Below are 14,075 nucleotides of genomic sequence, written 5' to 3'. Positions count from 1 at the left end.
ATAATCTGCACACTAAAGAAGAAGTGTTGTACACGTGTAGTCACTTCTTCGCACAATGTCGTCGTAGAATTACGCTGGGCACCTTCTTCTACGTCATCCAAAGCAGCTTCAGCTGGCTGGCGAGCATCACAATATTTAAAGGTCAGCTATGCCGATATCCCAAATAGTCGAAACGGTTGTGATATTCTGAAAGCCCACATCCAGCTCTCCCCAAAATACACCTTCGTTCTCTCAGTTCGGTACAGTACCATGTCAAAAAAACAGGTAATTCATTCCGAAACACACATGGGCGCAGCCATTTTTATGACGTAGATGCGCCCGAACGGGCATTGTGACGTGTACGCGCCTTCGTACTTGTCAGTGGATTTCAGCTACGGCTCCTCGCGGCTTCACGTATCTGTGCTTGAAGATGGCGGACAGCCGGGTTCCACCGTTCCGCGATAAGTAAACAGTGCAGCAGCTGCGAACTCATTCGCGAACCAACCTCTGTGCGATGTTGTGACTGGAATTCGTCGTTTGTGTTTTGTGAGCACGTACAATTTGTATCAAGTCGCGTCTGCATTAGCCCCTTTACAGCACTTGCCCATTGTAGAGGCTGACGTTTCGACAGCCATGTCAGCAAGAAAATGCCGACAGCGTTTTATTACTGCAGGAAAATTGTGCTATGTATTTGAGAAACCGCATACTGCTATGGGACAAGTTTTACGTACGATTTATCAATGTGCAACAGCGTCGACGATGGTATGTAACGACGAAAGACGTAAAACGAAATACAAATCACATTTTAAACTTTTTGTGGGATTCTGTGCATTTTCCAGAAGCTTTCTTTGAATCACGCACTCCCATGTCACGCTGTGTTGTGTGGTACGCTACAAACTACTGCATTTTATGTCTAACATCTGAATATTGTTTGTAATGAACACCGTCGCACAAAAACATGCACACGAAAGCTCCAGTAGCCATGTGGTTGCACACTATGCAGACGCAAAAGAAGTACCAGAGCACATATTGCCACTTAGGAATGTGGTGTCTGAAGAGTTAGGGCATAGCATAGATCCTAGAAATCAGGTGCACCTTATCCTTCTGTAGAGTGCTCTTTCAATTCACAACTCAGCCCATGGGGTGTAAAAGTATTAAAGGCAATTATGTGACTTGTCGTCGTGGGTGACATCACTGGCCAGCCTCGGGATTAATTCCGTGCTCAGGAATTATTGTACAAAGCACTTTGTATGTAGGACGTGATAAGCAATATGTAATTTGCAACCTTGTCTGCAGCATTCTCGATTGCCTCTTACCTTTACAGTTCGAGACACGTTACCTAACCATTTGCAAAGGGCACTCTTACAGGGGCCGTGTAACTTGAGTTTTTAGTATAAAATTTATAAAAATATAAGTATACAATATGTAATATGAAATTTATATAAAATCAAAAATAACATTTATAAAAAGAATTTGTAAAAAATAAATAAAAAGGCTTCATGGAAGCAATCCGTTAGCATACCCATTGCACATGAAGCACAATTATATATGCTTGGACATCATCTAATTAATCTTCTGAACCATATGTGTGGCTGCATACGAAATTTTTTATGCGCATCCTCTACCTTCCTGTTCCTACATGTGCACACGAATAACAGTGCATATATGTGAAGTGGCAAAAAGCAACGCTAGACTCTACCATCATTGTGCCCCTTTAACTTTTCCACATTTATGTCTGGTGAACAGGGAATATCTCACTAGAAAAGAAGACATTTGTGCATTGTTTGGCAAGCAAATAAATATATTTATTTACATTTTCCATAAATCAACAATGTTGTGACCTGGTGCAAATATTAATGTCAACAAGTAAAGTACTTACAAATTATTCCTATGTGCTCAAATGCAGATATGACAATTCTGTTTTTGTACCTCAGCACAGTATAGTTTCAAAATTAACAAACTGCACAGCATCAGCAATCTTAAAGTATCTGAAGAGGGGAATCACATAAAGCTCCAATAATAGACTGTGCAAACAAAGCTAAAAAAAAACAAAGTACTTCAAGAAAAATCTGAATAATCGGTTGCCGTTGTGATATGTACTACTATGCACAGTTCATGAATGGAACATGTTACCTCATTGCATTGCCTCCATGTGAGCACTAGAACAGGCAGCTTTTTAGGTCGCTCTTTCCGTGTTTTTCTATTGTCTTTTTTGTTTTCTGTTTTTGCATTAGCAAGCATGGCCATAGTGAATCACAAGCAACCAAGGACAGGATGAGACATCTACAATGCGACTGCTAGCTCTAAACTGATATATTTATTAGCAGATCTGGAATATACACACATATGCTGCTAAGAAAATGACAATTTAACCAATAGGATAACAGACAAGAAAAAGGGTTATATATCTTCCCCTCTCCTCATTCTATTTCACAGGCAGCCCTAGTATCATTCTGAGTGTGTCCGTGCGTTCCCTTTGAGATAACGTATCTCTGACAGAAGCAAATACAACAGCGGACAGCTTACGGATGCAACTATCTTGGATTTCTCTAACAACTTGTTATTTAACCGCTGCCTTGAGCTGTGTGTTCTGGAAATTTAGGCAGCATCCAGAGTCCCTGCAATGTGTTGCCATGTTTCTCGAGGGCCTGTGTTTCACTATGGCTCTCAGATACAAACTACCCCATTTCAACACAGTAGAAAACACAGATCTGTAAATAGCATCTGTTGATTGCACTGTACATACCCCCACATAAAGGATCATAGTGGATACTACATCTTGTGCGATAATGTCAGGAACACAAAAAATATAGATTTTAAACCACTCTTACGTCGTAGTAGTAGTATTTGTGTGAAGCTGCGCAATTCCTGTCCTGCAAATAATTTAAACCATATGTTTCATCTGCCAGCGTGATGATCTCCTGAAACGCAATTCACACTTAGCGGGAACTACCGGTTCTGAAACCTATCCCTGACATGTGTAGCCATCAGGGAGGAAACCCAAGGGCTGCGGTGGAAAAGACAAACACACACGGGCTATGTTCTCTCTGTGTATCAGCTGCTCTGGCTAGGTTTCTATTCACGCTTAATGGCCGTAGCAGTAATGCATGAAGACCACTGCTAAGTTGTGTTGAGAAACACCACTTTATGTTTGCCATGTCTAAATGAAACGTACCTGACCTGATCCAAATTAACCGTTCTGAGTCTGGAACACACAAAGAGAAAAACGCAACACATGCCACAACATTAACAGATAGCAAATGAGCTGTAGCGAGCTCCACCTTGGGACAAAGTCAACAAGTAATTCACCAAAAGTCAATGAGCGCCTGAAATGTAACATCTCCAGTGGCGTAGCCCGACCTCAAAGGTAGGGGGGCTCGATACGAAAACTCCCCCCCGCCCCCGCTGATCCTGTGTCGACAACACACACATACTTGTGCACACTTCAAACTGAGGATTAAAAAAGGGAACGAAAATAGTTGATTTAGACGTTCACAGTACGATTACATGTATAGGCTGTCATGACCAATGAAGTGGTGTCACGAGATTGGAAGTATTTTGAAAAGCTCATACTTTGAAAACCATTCAAGAATGCTTCTTAGATAGACGCCATGAACTGCAAGAACTTTCGCGATAGTCACACTGGTCCCCCTCCCCCCCATATATTATGTTCTCGGATTTGCACGATTTGTGTGGGTCGGTCCGTGGTAGGTAGGGGGGGCTCGAGCCCCCCCTAGCCCCCTCGTGGTTACGCCACTGAACATCTCTGACTGGTAGCAGGACGGTCCACGTTCAATTCTTGGTGCTAGCACTGACTGGCTTTTTCATGAATTATTTGTTGGAAGTTTCGATGTGCTTGAGAACCATTCGTCAACCATTGTATCCTCATGAGGTGATGAGGGTTTGTCATCCCAAAGAGACTCCCTTTCTGGCATGTGTCCTTATGGATGCTCATCACTGCAGAAAAAAAAAAAAGAAAGAAAGGAAAAGCATTTAATGACAAGAAATGGATAGTCGCATTTACTGCATAATGATTGTGCACAACAGAAAGAATACTTTTGCACAGAAGGCTGTACTTCTTGATGTCTAACATCAAGTTACAAAATTCCAGAATATAGGACATGTTGTAAGGTAGAGAATAAGTAGAGTTATTGAGTTGTCGAGTTGAGTTGAGGGGGCAGTTGTACCCCCTTTTTATTTTATTATATATGATTATATAATTATCTTTATGTCTGTACCACCCCTCGCTCTCTACATTACAACATGTTTTATATATTCTGGGATTTTGTAACTTCATGTTAGACATTAACAAGAGCAGCCTTGTGCACAAACGTCTCGTCTCATTAAAATTTAGATGCTCTCAACAGTCTTCTTTCTGTTGTGAATCTCTATCGCAGCATACCTGCACATTGCTGTTCTACGTACTGTGACTTTGCAGTAAGAATATGGACTTTGGGTAAAAAGACTACACAGCACTGGTCAGGTATTTTTGCCTATCGAACAGTATGTATGTATGCAGTATGCACACAGTATTTGTGCACCGGACTCACTAAAAATGTAGTGAATGTGGCATTGCCCACGGTAATGCACCAAGTTGAACACAATTATTGTAGAATCCAGGTATTTTAGCTTACATGTCAAGCCAGTACCACATCCAGTGTGAAGTTGTGAGAAATAAATAGTTTCCATTTTTCTTAGCTCTCAGAACACAGACAGTGAATTAATAAGAGTAGCCAATGTTAACATGAATTCTGGGCTATTCTTCAATTAAAGATTCACAGCTAGTAAACGCACCTTCCTCAATGGACGTTGATGACACTGAAAATTCTAAAATGTTATCAGAGGCGACATCAGCTTCTGTGTGTCAAAGGATTGCATGTCCAACAGTAATCCAGCTAACAGCAACAAAAATGTGCAAAAGACAAATTAACTGAACTAATGTAACGTACCTTCTATATCAGACAGTAAAGCTTGTAACACCCCATCCACAGGAACCAGTGTCCAGACAGCAAAAGTGCTTGAACTGGGAGATAGCAGCTAATCGAAATGGCGATCTTTGTTTTCCACCCTGGAAGCACAGGTTGTAACTTTGAGGGCAGATTTAAAAGTGGTGTCAAAACGTCTGCATGCGAGTGCACATGAAAAGTTGAACATAGATGAATACTCAAATTATAACATCACATTGTCATACCTGTTGGTGGAGGTGGACTGCAACTAACGTGTCAGCAATTTCTTCATGACCAGATGCAAGCCAGATCATGCTTCATTTCCGCCTTCAGCGTGCACCTGTGATGATTCAGAAGTTAGATTATCAATAGTACTATTGTGTTGTTAATCGTGGTTATATCAGAGTAAGCGCAGTAGGACAGCTGCACAATCGATTCATTAAGCTTGCTATTTTTTATATCTGAACCTCGACTTACCATTTTTTGCTCTCGTTTTTTGCCTTGATCCTCCGTGGCACGTTCAAAATGTTATGCGTCGGGCACCTCAGATTTTCATCAGACGATTTCGTGCCGAGATTCCAAATTGCCTCTGGAGTCGCGCGTAACCTATGATAACATTCGTGGACGAAATCCTTGCAGTGGAAATTAGCAGGCACCACTGTCAGCCAAGAGCTTCGCACTGCTTGGTCTTTTGGCAGCTTATAATAGGTAACACTTGAATGCACCGATGAATTGTTCTAACAGCGTAGTACTCTCGCATCTTCGACAACTTCGCCGTGGCATATTTACGAATCATATCGCTCCAGCCCATAAAAGGCAAGGTCAGAACAAGGAAGTGCACTTTCCAAACGACGCTGTGCCAAAAACAAACATTCACATGCTTTGTTTCCGGCTTAGCAACAACACAACAGCTGTTCGCTTATGTACGATGCACAGAGGAGGAAACGAAAGAAGCCAAGCAGCCAAGCCAAGAGTCCATGCCAAGCCAAAGACAGATAAACCGAGAGCAGTGACGTCGGTGCGCCCGTGCCACATCGTGGCCCGTGCGCAGGGTTTGCCGACGGTCTGACGGCCGGGCGTGGGAACTAAAAAAACTGTTTTCTAAAAAAACTACGAACAGTTGGAGCAAGATATTTCGCACACATATTCAGTGTTCGGTAATGAACACACAGCGCGAGTATCGCTCAGTTCTGCGGCACTTCAAAATCGGCATATCTGACCTTTAACGAACATCACAATCGCCAGACACAACTGTACAGAACCCACAGGATCGTACGTTCGCAGTGATTTGGGGGGGGGGGGGGTCCAATTAACTTGCTGTTGTTGGCCGCACTCAAGTGGGCATCGTCACGACTATAGCCAAAAAAAGAAAAAAAGAGGGGTGGGAGAAGACAGTTCACGATTGGGAATACCGTGAGCACACTCACACACCTACTGAGGAGCGACGGCAGCCATAGCTCAGGCTGGTCAGGATACGTATTGAAGCGGATATTCTGCGGAATAGCATGCTCGGTGCACATTGTTTGCAGATAATTTCTACTTTGGTACAAATCTAGGTGGCAGATATTGCGATGTTGGCAATAACCGTCCCACAAGATGGCGATCCTCGTTGTTTTACACGGGGAATTGGCCGAAATACGCGTCAAGATGGCGACTTTGACCACTCTGGTGCATAATCAAGGACTTCAAGGCGTTGCCATCACTCACCTAGCTTCATTTCGTGCAATAGCCGTCAAAGCTAGCACAGAATACCGTGGCAGAAAGGTTTTTGGGTTTAATCACCAGATGGTACCAGCAATAATTAATTACCTGGTAATTACCAGCCATTAGAGCTGTTTCCCGAGATCCCGGCGTCGTCCACATCAGGTGGACACTCACAAAAACTGTGCGATTTTCAGCTGTCGTTGTAATTCCTGTTACGCAACTGTAACCGTCCTGTGAATTTTTTATCTGGAGCATCTTTTCTTTTTGAATCTATCAGATCAGCGTCGGTACCGTTTTTGCTGTTGCTATGTAGCCAGACAGGCATCCTGTGGAAGAGAGCCACTTATGCGGCCACTAGACAAACCAGTTAGAATTAGCAGGCTACATAAGGCTTACTGGCATGGTTTTGTTCTATTTTCTAGCCACAGTGAATCATTGCAGGAAGCGCTGCAGCAACAACGACCACACATCGGAATAAATAAATGAGATGGCCGTCAATACCCCACTGCCAGTTCAACGGTTATCAGTCAAGATACAAGGTGCCTAATGGGCGGCAAAGTCAATCCAGTTTTAGACTCCCTTTTGTACTGTAGACTTGGTGCGTGGTTAACTAAGAATAAATGTTAATGCCAAGATTGACGTTTTCTATCAGAATTATGCATGTATGGATTTCAAATCCATTACATTTCTGCAGGAATACATGCGGGTACGGTAGCAGGACTAGTAATGGCCTACAGTACGCCTAAGGGTGACTAGTAAGGTACCAGTATAACCATAGACTTGTGGAGGGATAAAATAGGTCTACCTGCAGACTAGGTGTCTAACCGAGTTCTAGACATTTGGCAACACATCCGCAATATGCGAGGCACTGACAGCTGCATTTCATCCAAAAACACTGCGATACCCGCGTAGAAAAGCCTGCGCCAGATCATGCCGTATCCTTACTGGAGCTCCGCCGAGCGTCACGTACAGTTGGATCTCGAGGATAATACTATACTTCTCTATGGTGTTGAGAGAACGCGATGTTGCCAGTGTCCGGAAAGACAAGTGTATAGGAATTGCAAGAGTGAGCGGTACCCACACGGGCTGAGGTTTGTGTCGTGGAGTCTCGAGCTCCTTGAGGAATGAATACACCGCTAGCTCTCACCTGTCTCACTAAGATAATGGTTAGACCGCGGCTTTGTCTTCGTTTTACACTACTAGTCTTCGAGTCGTTCCAAACGCTGCCGTTGAAGTATCACACGTGGACCCTCACTCTGAAAAAAAAAAGGAGTAACAGGGGAGTAACTGCTCACTTGTACTCCCCGTTCTGTATAAGTTACTCCATTTAATTTCTGTTACTCCCCACATTCGAAATTTACTCCGTCGCCCAGAATTCTTACTCCCTCCTCTTACTCCATTTTGCTGTGTTACTCCCCACACTTAGAACTTATTCCTTTGCCTAGAATTCTTATTCCCCCTATAAGTTGGCTACTCCATCTTGTTCCTGTTACGCTCCCTGCTTGAAAGTCACTCCCATGCACTATATTCCCACTTCCCTGTACATCGACTCTAAACTGCTTACTCCGTCCAGACAATGCTAACACTCCCTGTGATTGCGGAGACACTTTGCTTCAAGTTTTCCAGGGGCTACGCAAGGATTTTTTTCAGGGCAGCAAGCCCTGTCTGGGGTGAGAGTGGGGCCTGATATCACAAATTAATTAGTCCTTTTGCCTGATATCAGTTTAATTTGTACATGACTACAGTAATGAGGGAATTTGCAGAAACAAGCCTGAAAACATTGCCGAAACGTAAGCCAGAAGCTGGACGGGTATTTGTTCATCATTCTGAAGTTTGTCATCCCGCAATGGGCAATAATATCTGCTACAGAGATTACGTGAGATAACATGCAGGGCAAAATGGGTAGTTGGCACCCTGTCAGCTGATGTCGAAAGAAAACAGTCCCTGTAGGCTGCAAATTCCATTAAGAGCAATTAATTAGTCATTTGGCCTGATATCAGTTTAATTTGTAATTGAACACAGATGTAATCAGGGAAATTTGCAGAAACCAGTCCGCAAACATTGCCGAAACGTAATCCAGAAGCTCTGCATGGCATGACAGTTACATCCCCACAGGACATTTTATCAACTCCTCTAGTGGGCATTACTGCTATTCCCGTAGGGTAGTGTCATTGCTGCAGTCGTGCTTAATCACAACCGCGGTTAGTCGGGGATCCTCTTCCACTGCTTTTCGAAAGCTCACCGTCCACTTTTGAGCGATATCCTGAACATGATGCATCTTGCAAACTGAAGTCACCTGTCTTGGCACGTGCGAGTCGTTACTCCTCGCTATTCAAGGAAGGTGGGTCGATTTTCGAACCCGGCGATTGCTTTCTTTGTTCTTTGAAATGATAATACTAATAAAAAAAAAGTGCAATGTCGCAGATGCTGATTGTCCGTAGTCATTTTCTTTGCACAGTGTTCCTTGAGTAGCTAAAAGGATGCATTCAAGAGGGACACTTACACGAGCCATACTCTTATTTAACATAATCGAGGGGGGGGGGAGTACATGTTTATTAAGAAAAATAAAAGAAAGAAAGGAAAGGTTAGCCAGGCAAAGAGCCGGCACATAACCGACATTCATACGGAAATATAGCTACTCAAGTATCTAGGGTTGCCACCTTTCGCTATAGGAGTCAAACGGGGGAGGAGGAGGAGATAACTGAGCGAGTGGAATACAAAAAAAAAAAAAAAGAAATAAAAAAGAATAGCGAGAGAGAAGGGCTCTCTTTCAGTAGCGTACACAAAATCTTGCTGTTTGTTCCATTTGGACAGTTGGTGTTACAGTATAACTACATGTAGGGAACAAGCCTAAGTACTAACGACTGAATAAAGAATACGAACAGAAATAATTTATTTTCAAAGATATAATTTACATACTTCTCGAATCACCTCATGGTGTAAAATACCGGCAGCACGCTGCCGCGATTGCCTTTCAACCGGTAAACAACTGTTCGGGTGGCAACGCTACTCCTATCCCGTCGCATGTTTTTGCGAGAAGTAAACAAGCGATAGCTTTCCCACATACCCAATTTTTTAAACAATTGATCTTGGATCGCGTAACACGTATATACTGTGCTTGTCCGTATATGGCATGTGTAAAAATCACAAAGCATCATCGTCTATGCAATAAGAACAACGTCAATTTCTTGTATTTGCAGTGCGGATACCTTGCGGATACAACAATAAACATGACCAAGCCTGTTCCGTACATTTCTCGGCGTTCTCCGGTCCTGGGTCTCAACGGCTGTGTCAGCACCGATCAGCCACTGGCGACGACAGCAGCCTTAGGTACGTTTCAGCCTGCATGTCAGTTAGCGCTTGGTTGCATCGGTGTTTGACGAAGTGCGTCAATCCGAGTTGAACAGATACTTGCAGAAATGTAATTCAGCGATACGATTAGCAGCGTCTTTCTTCATTCTTTGTCTTCACCATTGCTAAACATGGCATGCTGTGACAGACGTGCATATGTACCTGTAAAATCGTGTTTCCCGATTTGCCGAATGCATTGAAGACCGGGACACAGTCTGGACCCTTTGATCTTCAAACATGCTGTACCATACGGCCTAATCACCATGTCTATTCCCAATCGCCGTCCCTCTCGATTCCTAATTTGTCTATTCCCTTACTGCTGTGCCTTATACTGGCTAAGTAAATTGCCTTCCACATCGAACGTGGGAGGTAACCCGCCTGCGATGTGTGGGTGTTTTTCCTGTGTTCTCCTCAGATGTCGGTAATGTTCTCTATGAAGTTGGCTCATGGCGCACGGTCCTCCCGGGGTAACAAGCCTTCCACCGGGGTAATGTCGAAATCATCTCGCCGCTGTTGGCCACAGGCGAGAGCACATCGTCACGACTGCCGTCAGAGTCAGAAAGGAGTGAGGAAAAGTGAATGAGACTTATGTGCAGAACACTCGGTAACAACGCGCCACTAACCGGTTCCATTGTTCCTGGGAAGTTGTTTTTTTTTCATACGTTTATCTCCCATGGAGTGCTTGATTGCCTTGATATGGAATACGCTTTCGCTTTAATTGGTTATTCATTAGTTAAGTGATTATAGAAGCCTTGAAATCATCCACATAGACGGCCACAACGTTGCGATAGCACCTCTGACGATAGTGACGCAGAGCAGAAGTGGGGGCGGGGGGGGGGGGGAGAGAGGGGCAGTCATTCGAACAGGTCGCCGTCGCCAAAGAGGGCGCCGAACGGCAGGTTCTGGTAGGTTGGTTAGACAGTATAAAGCAGGAATGAAGAGAATTTGAATTTACGGTCTCGGCAGTGCAAATAAGCGTTTTCTTTTCTTTGTTTACAGAGCTTCTGACGGCAGTGAGGGGGGGGGATGCTTCACGTTTACCCTGCCCCGGGCACAAACTTGCCCCGCGACGGCTCTGGACCCCGTTCGTATAGACGCAATTGGAAAGCATCCGACACGGGGTAACAAAACTCAATCGCAGTCATTAATTGGACTGACATCATACTACCCAAAGTATATCAAGGACTATTTCAAGGTCGCAGGTCCTCTTACCCACCGCACAAAGAAAGACGTAGAGTATAGATCTGGATCGGTGATAGCGACGCTGCGTGTCTGACGCAAGCACCAATACTTTCCAGATTCAGCCACGTTGCATGCATGTTGTAAGCATATGGGACTACGTAGGATCACTAACTTTTTCTAACCTGAAATTCACTAGTAATTTGCCAAGATGGATTAGGAAAGCATGCTATAAATTAGATTAGGATGATTAGGAAAATTACGTAGGTCTCCCTGACTTGAAATTGTTTTTATTGAAGTATCAGACCCCCATATTGGCCATCAGCAAAACCTATGTCAAAGATGACTTTCGACTTAGCTGGTACCATATAGTGTGGCGTACGAAGTGATTTGACTTTTGCTGTGCAGCCACGGCCGCCGGCTATTGCTGTAGACTACGTCACGTGTGTAGTACGCTTCCGTGACGTTTTGCTCACTGTGGTTAGCCTCTACGTTCCACCCTCGTCAGCCCTTACGTAACGTGAGGTGAAGCATCTTCTGGAAAACTTACCTCCTCCATTCATTCTCGTAGGTGATATCAATGCACATCACCCATCACAGTAAACTTTTTTACACTTTTTTGGTGTAAATGGCTTGTCCCATGGCGCGCACCTTTTTGGTGTTACCTTTACACTCATATGATGGGTGTTTTCTAACACACCCTTTAGTTAAGTGTATTCCGAATAAAACACTGTTATAATGGGCGTTTAAAAAGAAAAACACCCTTAAAAGGGGAGTATTCTATTGAAAGTCTTTTAAGATGGAATTATTCGCTAGCAAATATTCCCTCGCGAATAGTGTAATAGAAGCTTCAGCGGCAGCATGCCGAGACCAGTGGCCGAGACATACAATTCGACGATCTTGCTTCTATGGCGACCAGCACAGTGAACACGGCAGACTTCCAGCCGTGGTTCCATCGTAGAGCCTAAACCGGAGCGCAATGCGTCGCAGGCACGCTTCGTTAGCTTGGTAACACTGTGGGACCAACGTGAGTGCCGAGGCCTGAAGAGACCTCGGGCACCATCAGTACCTTATACTGACGTGTCGGATGGACCATATACTGAAATACAATTTGTTGGGGCACGTTCGTTACAAGCGGTGGGGCGGGAAACGTTTGTAACGGTGACGGGAATGCGTTTTTTTTAACATCCTCGCTTGCAACGAGTCAAAGATATAAGCTGAATTTCTAACATATCTCCCATTCAGATACTGTGTTTTTAACTCAGGTTATCGTCTATAATGTGAATACTTGCTGAGCGGAGCTGTGAAACCAGCATGATTTTTCTCTCACGAAATAAAACACAATTTTTAACACCATATTGCCAATTCAAATGGAGTGTAAAAAAGGTGTATTAGACGGCAAACACCTGTTTCAACACCCCACTTACACCCTTAATGATGGGCATTGGTTAAAACGTGGTGCATGTCGTTATTACACCTTTACTAATGCTCTTCTTGCACGCTTTGCGGAATAGAAAAGGGTGTAAAGGGTGTAAATAATAAAGGTGTAAAATGATTTACTGTGAGTCGGAAAACGGACACCAAAAGGAGAATATGGAGCGACGTCATTGACGAACTCAATGTGTGCTTGCTGAACGATGGCTCCTCCACATTTATGCGTAGGGACTTCACCACGTGTAGAAGACAAAGAAGACAGCTAGAAGACAGAAGAGAAGAAGGCTACAGGCGCACTGATGCGCGCGCAAGGAAAAAGAAGAGAACGACGACCTGACAGCAAAGACCGGAAAGAGGAGCGTGTAGTAAGAAAAGTGAGAATCTGCGTGTGGCATAACTAGGCCTAACGGTAGAACATGGACGGGAATGCAAGTCCTCGTGGGGCCGACTCAATTGAAACCACCGACCGGAGCACTGATGTCAGTGTGAGAGAACTCCTGAACGTTATCATGGGAAAAGACCGTCTGTTGAAAGGCTTACTCGAGTGATTGACTTCAACGACGACGACGCAAGCGCAAACGACAGAGGCGTCCGCCGTTTCAACTTTTCAAGTAATGCCCGACCTGAGTAAGAATTTGCCAAGTTTCGACGGCTCGGAGGATGCAGCGTCAGCAAAGGAGTGGATCGAAAACGTGCGGAGAACTGCCACTTTGCACCGGTGGCCAGCGTCTTTTGTTCTTGAGACTGCGAAGTCCCGTCTTACGGGAGCTGCGAAGGACTGGCTGCGCTCGCGTGGCGCTGAAATCTCCTCATGGGAAAACTTTGATGGGAGAAGTTTCGCCGGACCTTTGTCAGTCAAACACATGCAGCGGAACGTCGGAGAAAAATGCAGGGACGCGTTCAGCAGCGCAGCGAAAGCACCGTGGCTTATTTTCATGCCAAGGTACGCCTCTGCAAGGAAGCTTATTTAGATTTTTGTGATACTCGAGAGCAAGTCATAACCGGACTACGTTCGAGGCAGCTCAGTACGATGCTTCTTGGAAAGACGCACGACGACGACGATGATCTCCTCCACGACATACAAGAATTCTAGAGAATCGAACGAGAGAGGCGAGAGTTTTATGGTGCGCCACGGGAACGTAGGGCAACGGTCGACGCGGCGCAAGCTCAGGACGCAGGGGTACTTCCAAGAAAATTGCCTGTTCAGAAAAGTACGAAAGATAGGCGGCCACCGCTGTTGAATGAGAAGGGAGAACCGAAATGCTAGAACTGCAATCAGTATGGCCACAATGCACGAGACTACCCACAGCCAAAACGACTCGTAAAATGCTTGCGATGTAATGGTACGAATCACACTCAGCGTCACTACAGGGAACCAATGCAGCGCAACGAAGCAAACACAGTGAGTGAACCTCCGCGAGAAGCCAAGAACACTGTTCTTTTAAAGTTGGTCACGCTAAACAACCAGTTCAACCTCATCGG

General features: G+C 44.5%; 1 protein-coding gene and 1 long non-coding RNA gene across 5 annotated transcripts in view; one reads left to right on the top strand and one right to left on the bottom strand.

Moving 5' to 3' along the window:
* LOC135391465 (glutathione hydrolase-like YwrD proenzyme) overlaps nucleotides 1-14,075 on the top strand; it is a 226,249-nt gene that overhangs the window by 75,412 nt on the left and 136,762 nt on the right. For 2 of the 4 annotated variants that reach the window (XM_064621723.1, XM_064621724.1), the window contains one exon: nucleotides 9,830-9,959. In XM_064621723.1, the coding sequence (XP_064477793.1) occupies nucleotides 9,860-9,959 (100 nt within the window). In that variant the 5' untranslated portion in view covers nucleotides 9,830-9,859. Of the gene's footprint in view, nucleotides 1-8,980; nucleotides 9,960-14,075 lie in introns of those variants that run through there. The other 2 variants (XM_064621725.1, XM_064621722.1) reach the window with 1 other exon arrangement.
* On the bottom strand, nucleotides 1,760-5,888 carry LOC135393071 (uncharacterized). The gene is made up of 4 exons (XR_010422428.1): nucleotides 5,403-5,888; nucleotides 5,171-5,265; nucleotides 4,929-5,047; nucleotides 1,760-3,936 (listed from the first exon to the last, which is right to left on the bottom strand). It is a non-coding gene; the product is annotated as an uncharacterized LOC135393071 (long non-coding RNA).

The sequence above is a fragment of the Ornithodoros turicata genome, chromosome 4 (assembly GCF_037126465.1).
Source record: "Ornithodoros turicata isolate Travis chromosome 4, ASM3712646v1, whole genome shotgun sequence".
Taxonomy (NCBI): Eukaryota; Metazoa; Arthropoda; class Arachnida; order Ixodida; family Argasidae; genus Ornithodoros; species Ornithodoros turicata.
The sequence above is the reverse complement of the archived record's forward strand: the minus strand, read 5'-3'. Positions and strand labels throughout refer to the sequence as shown.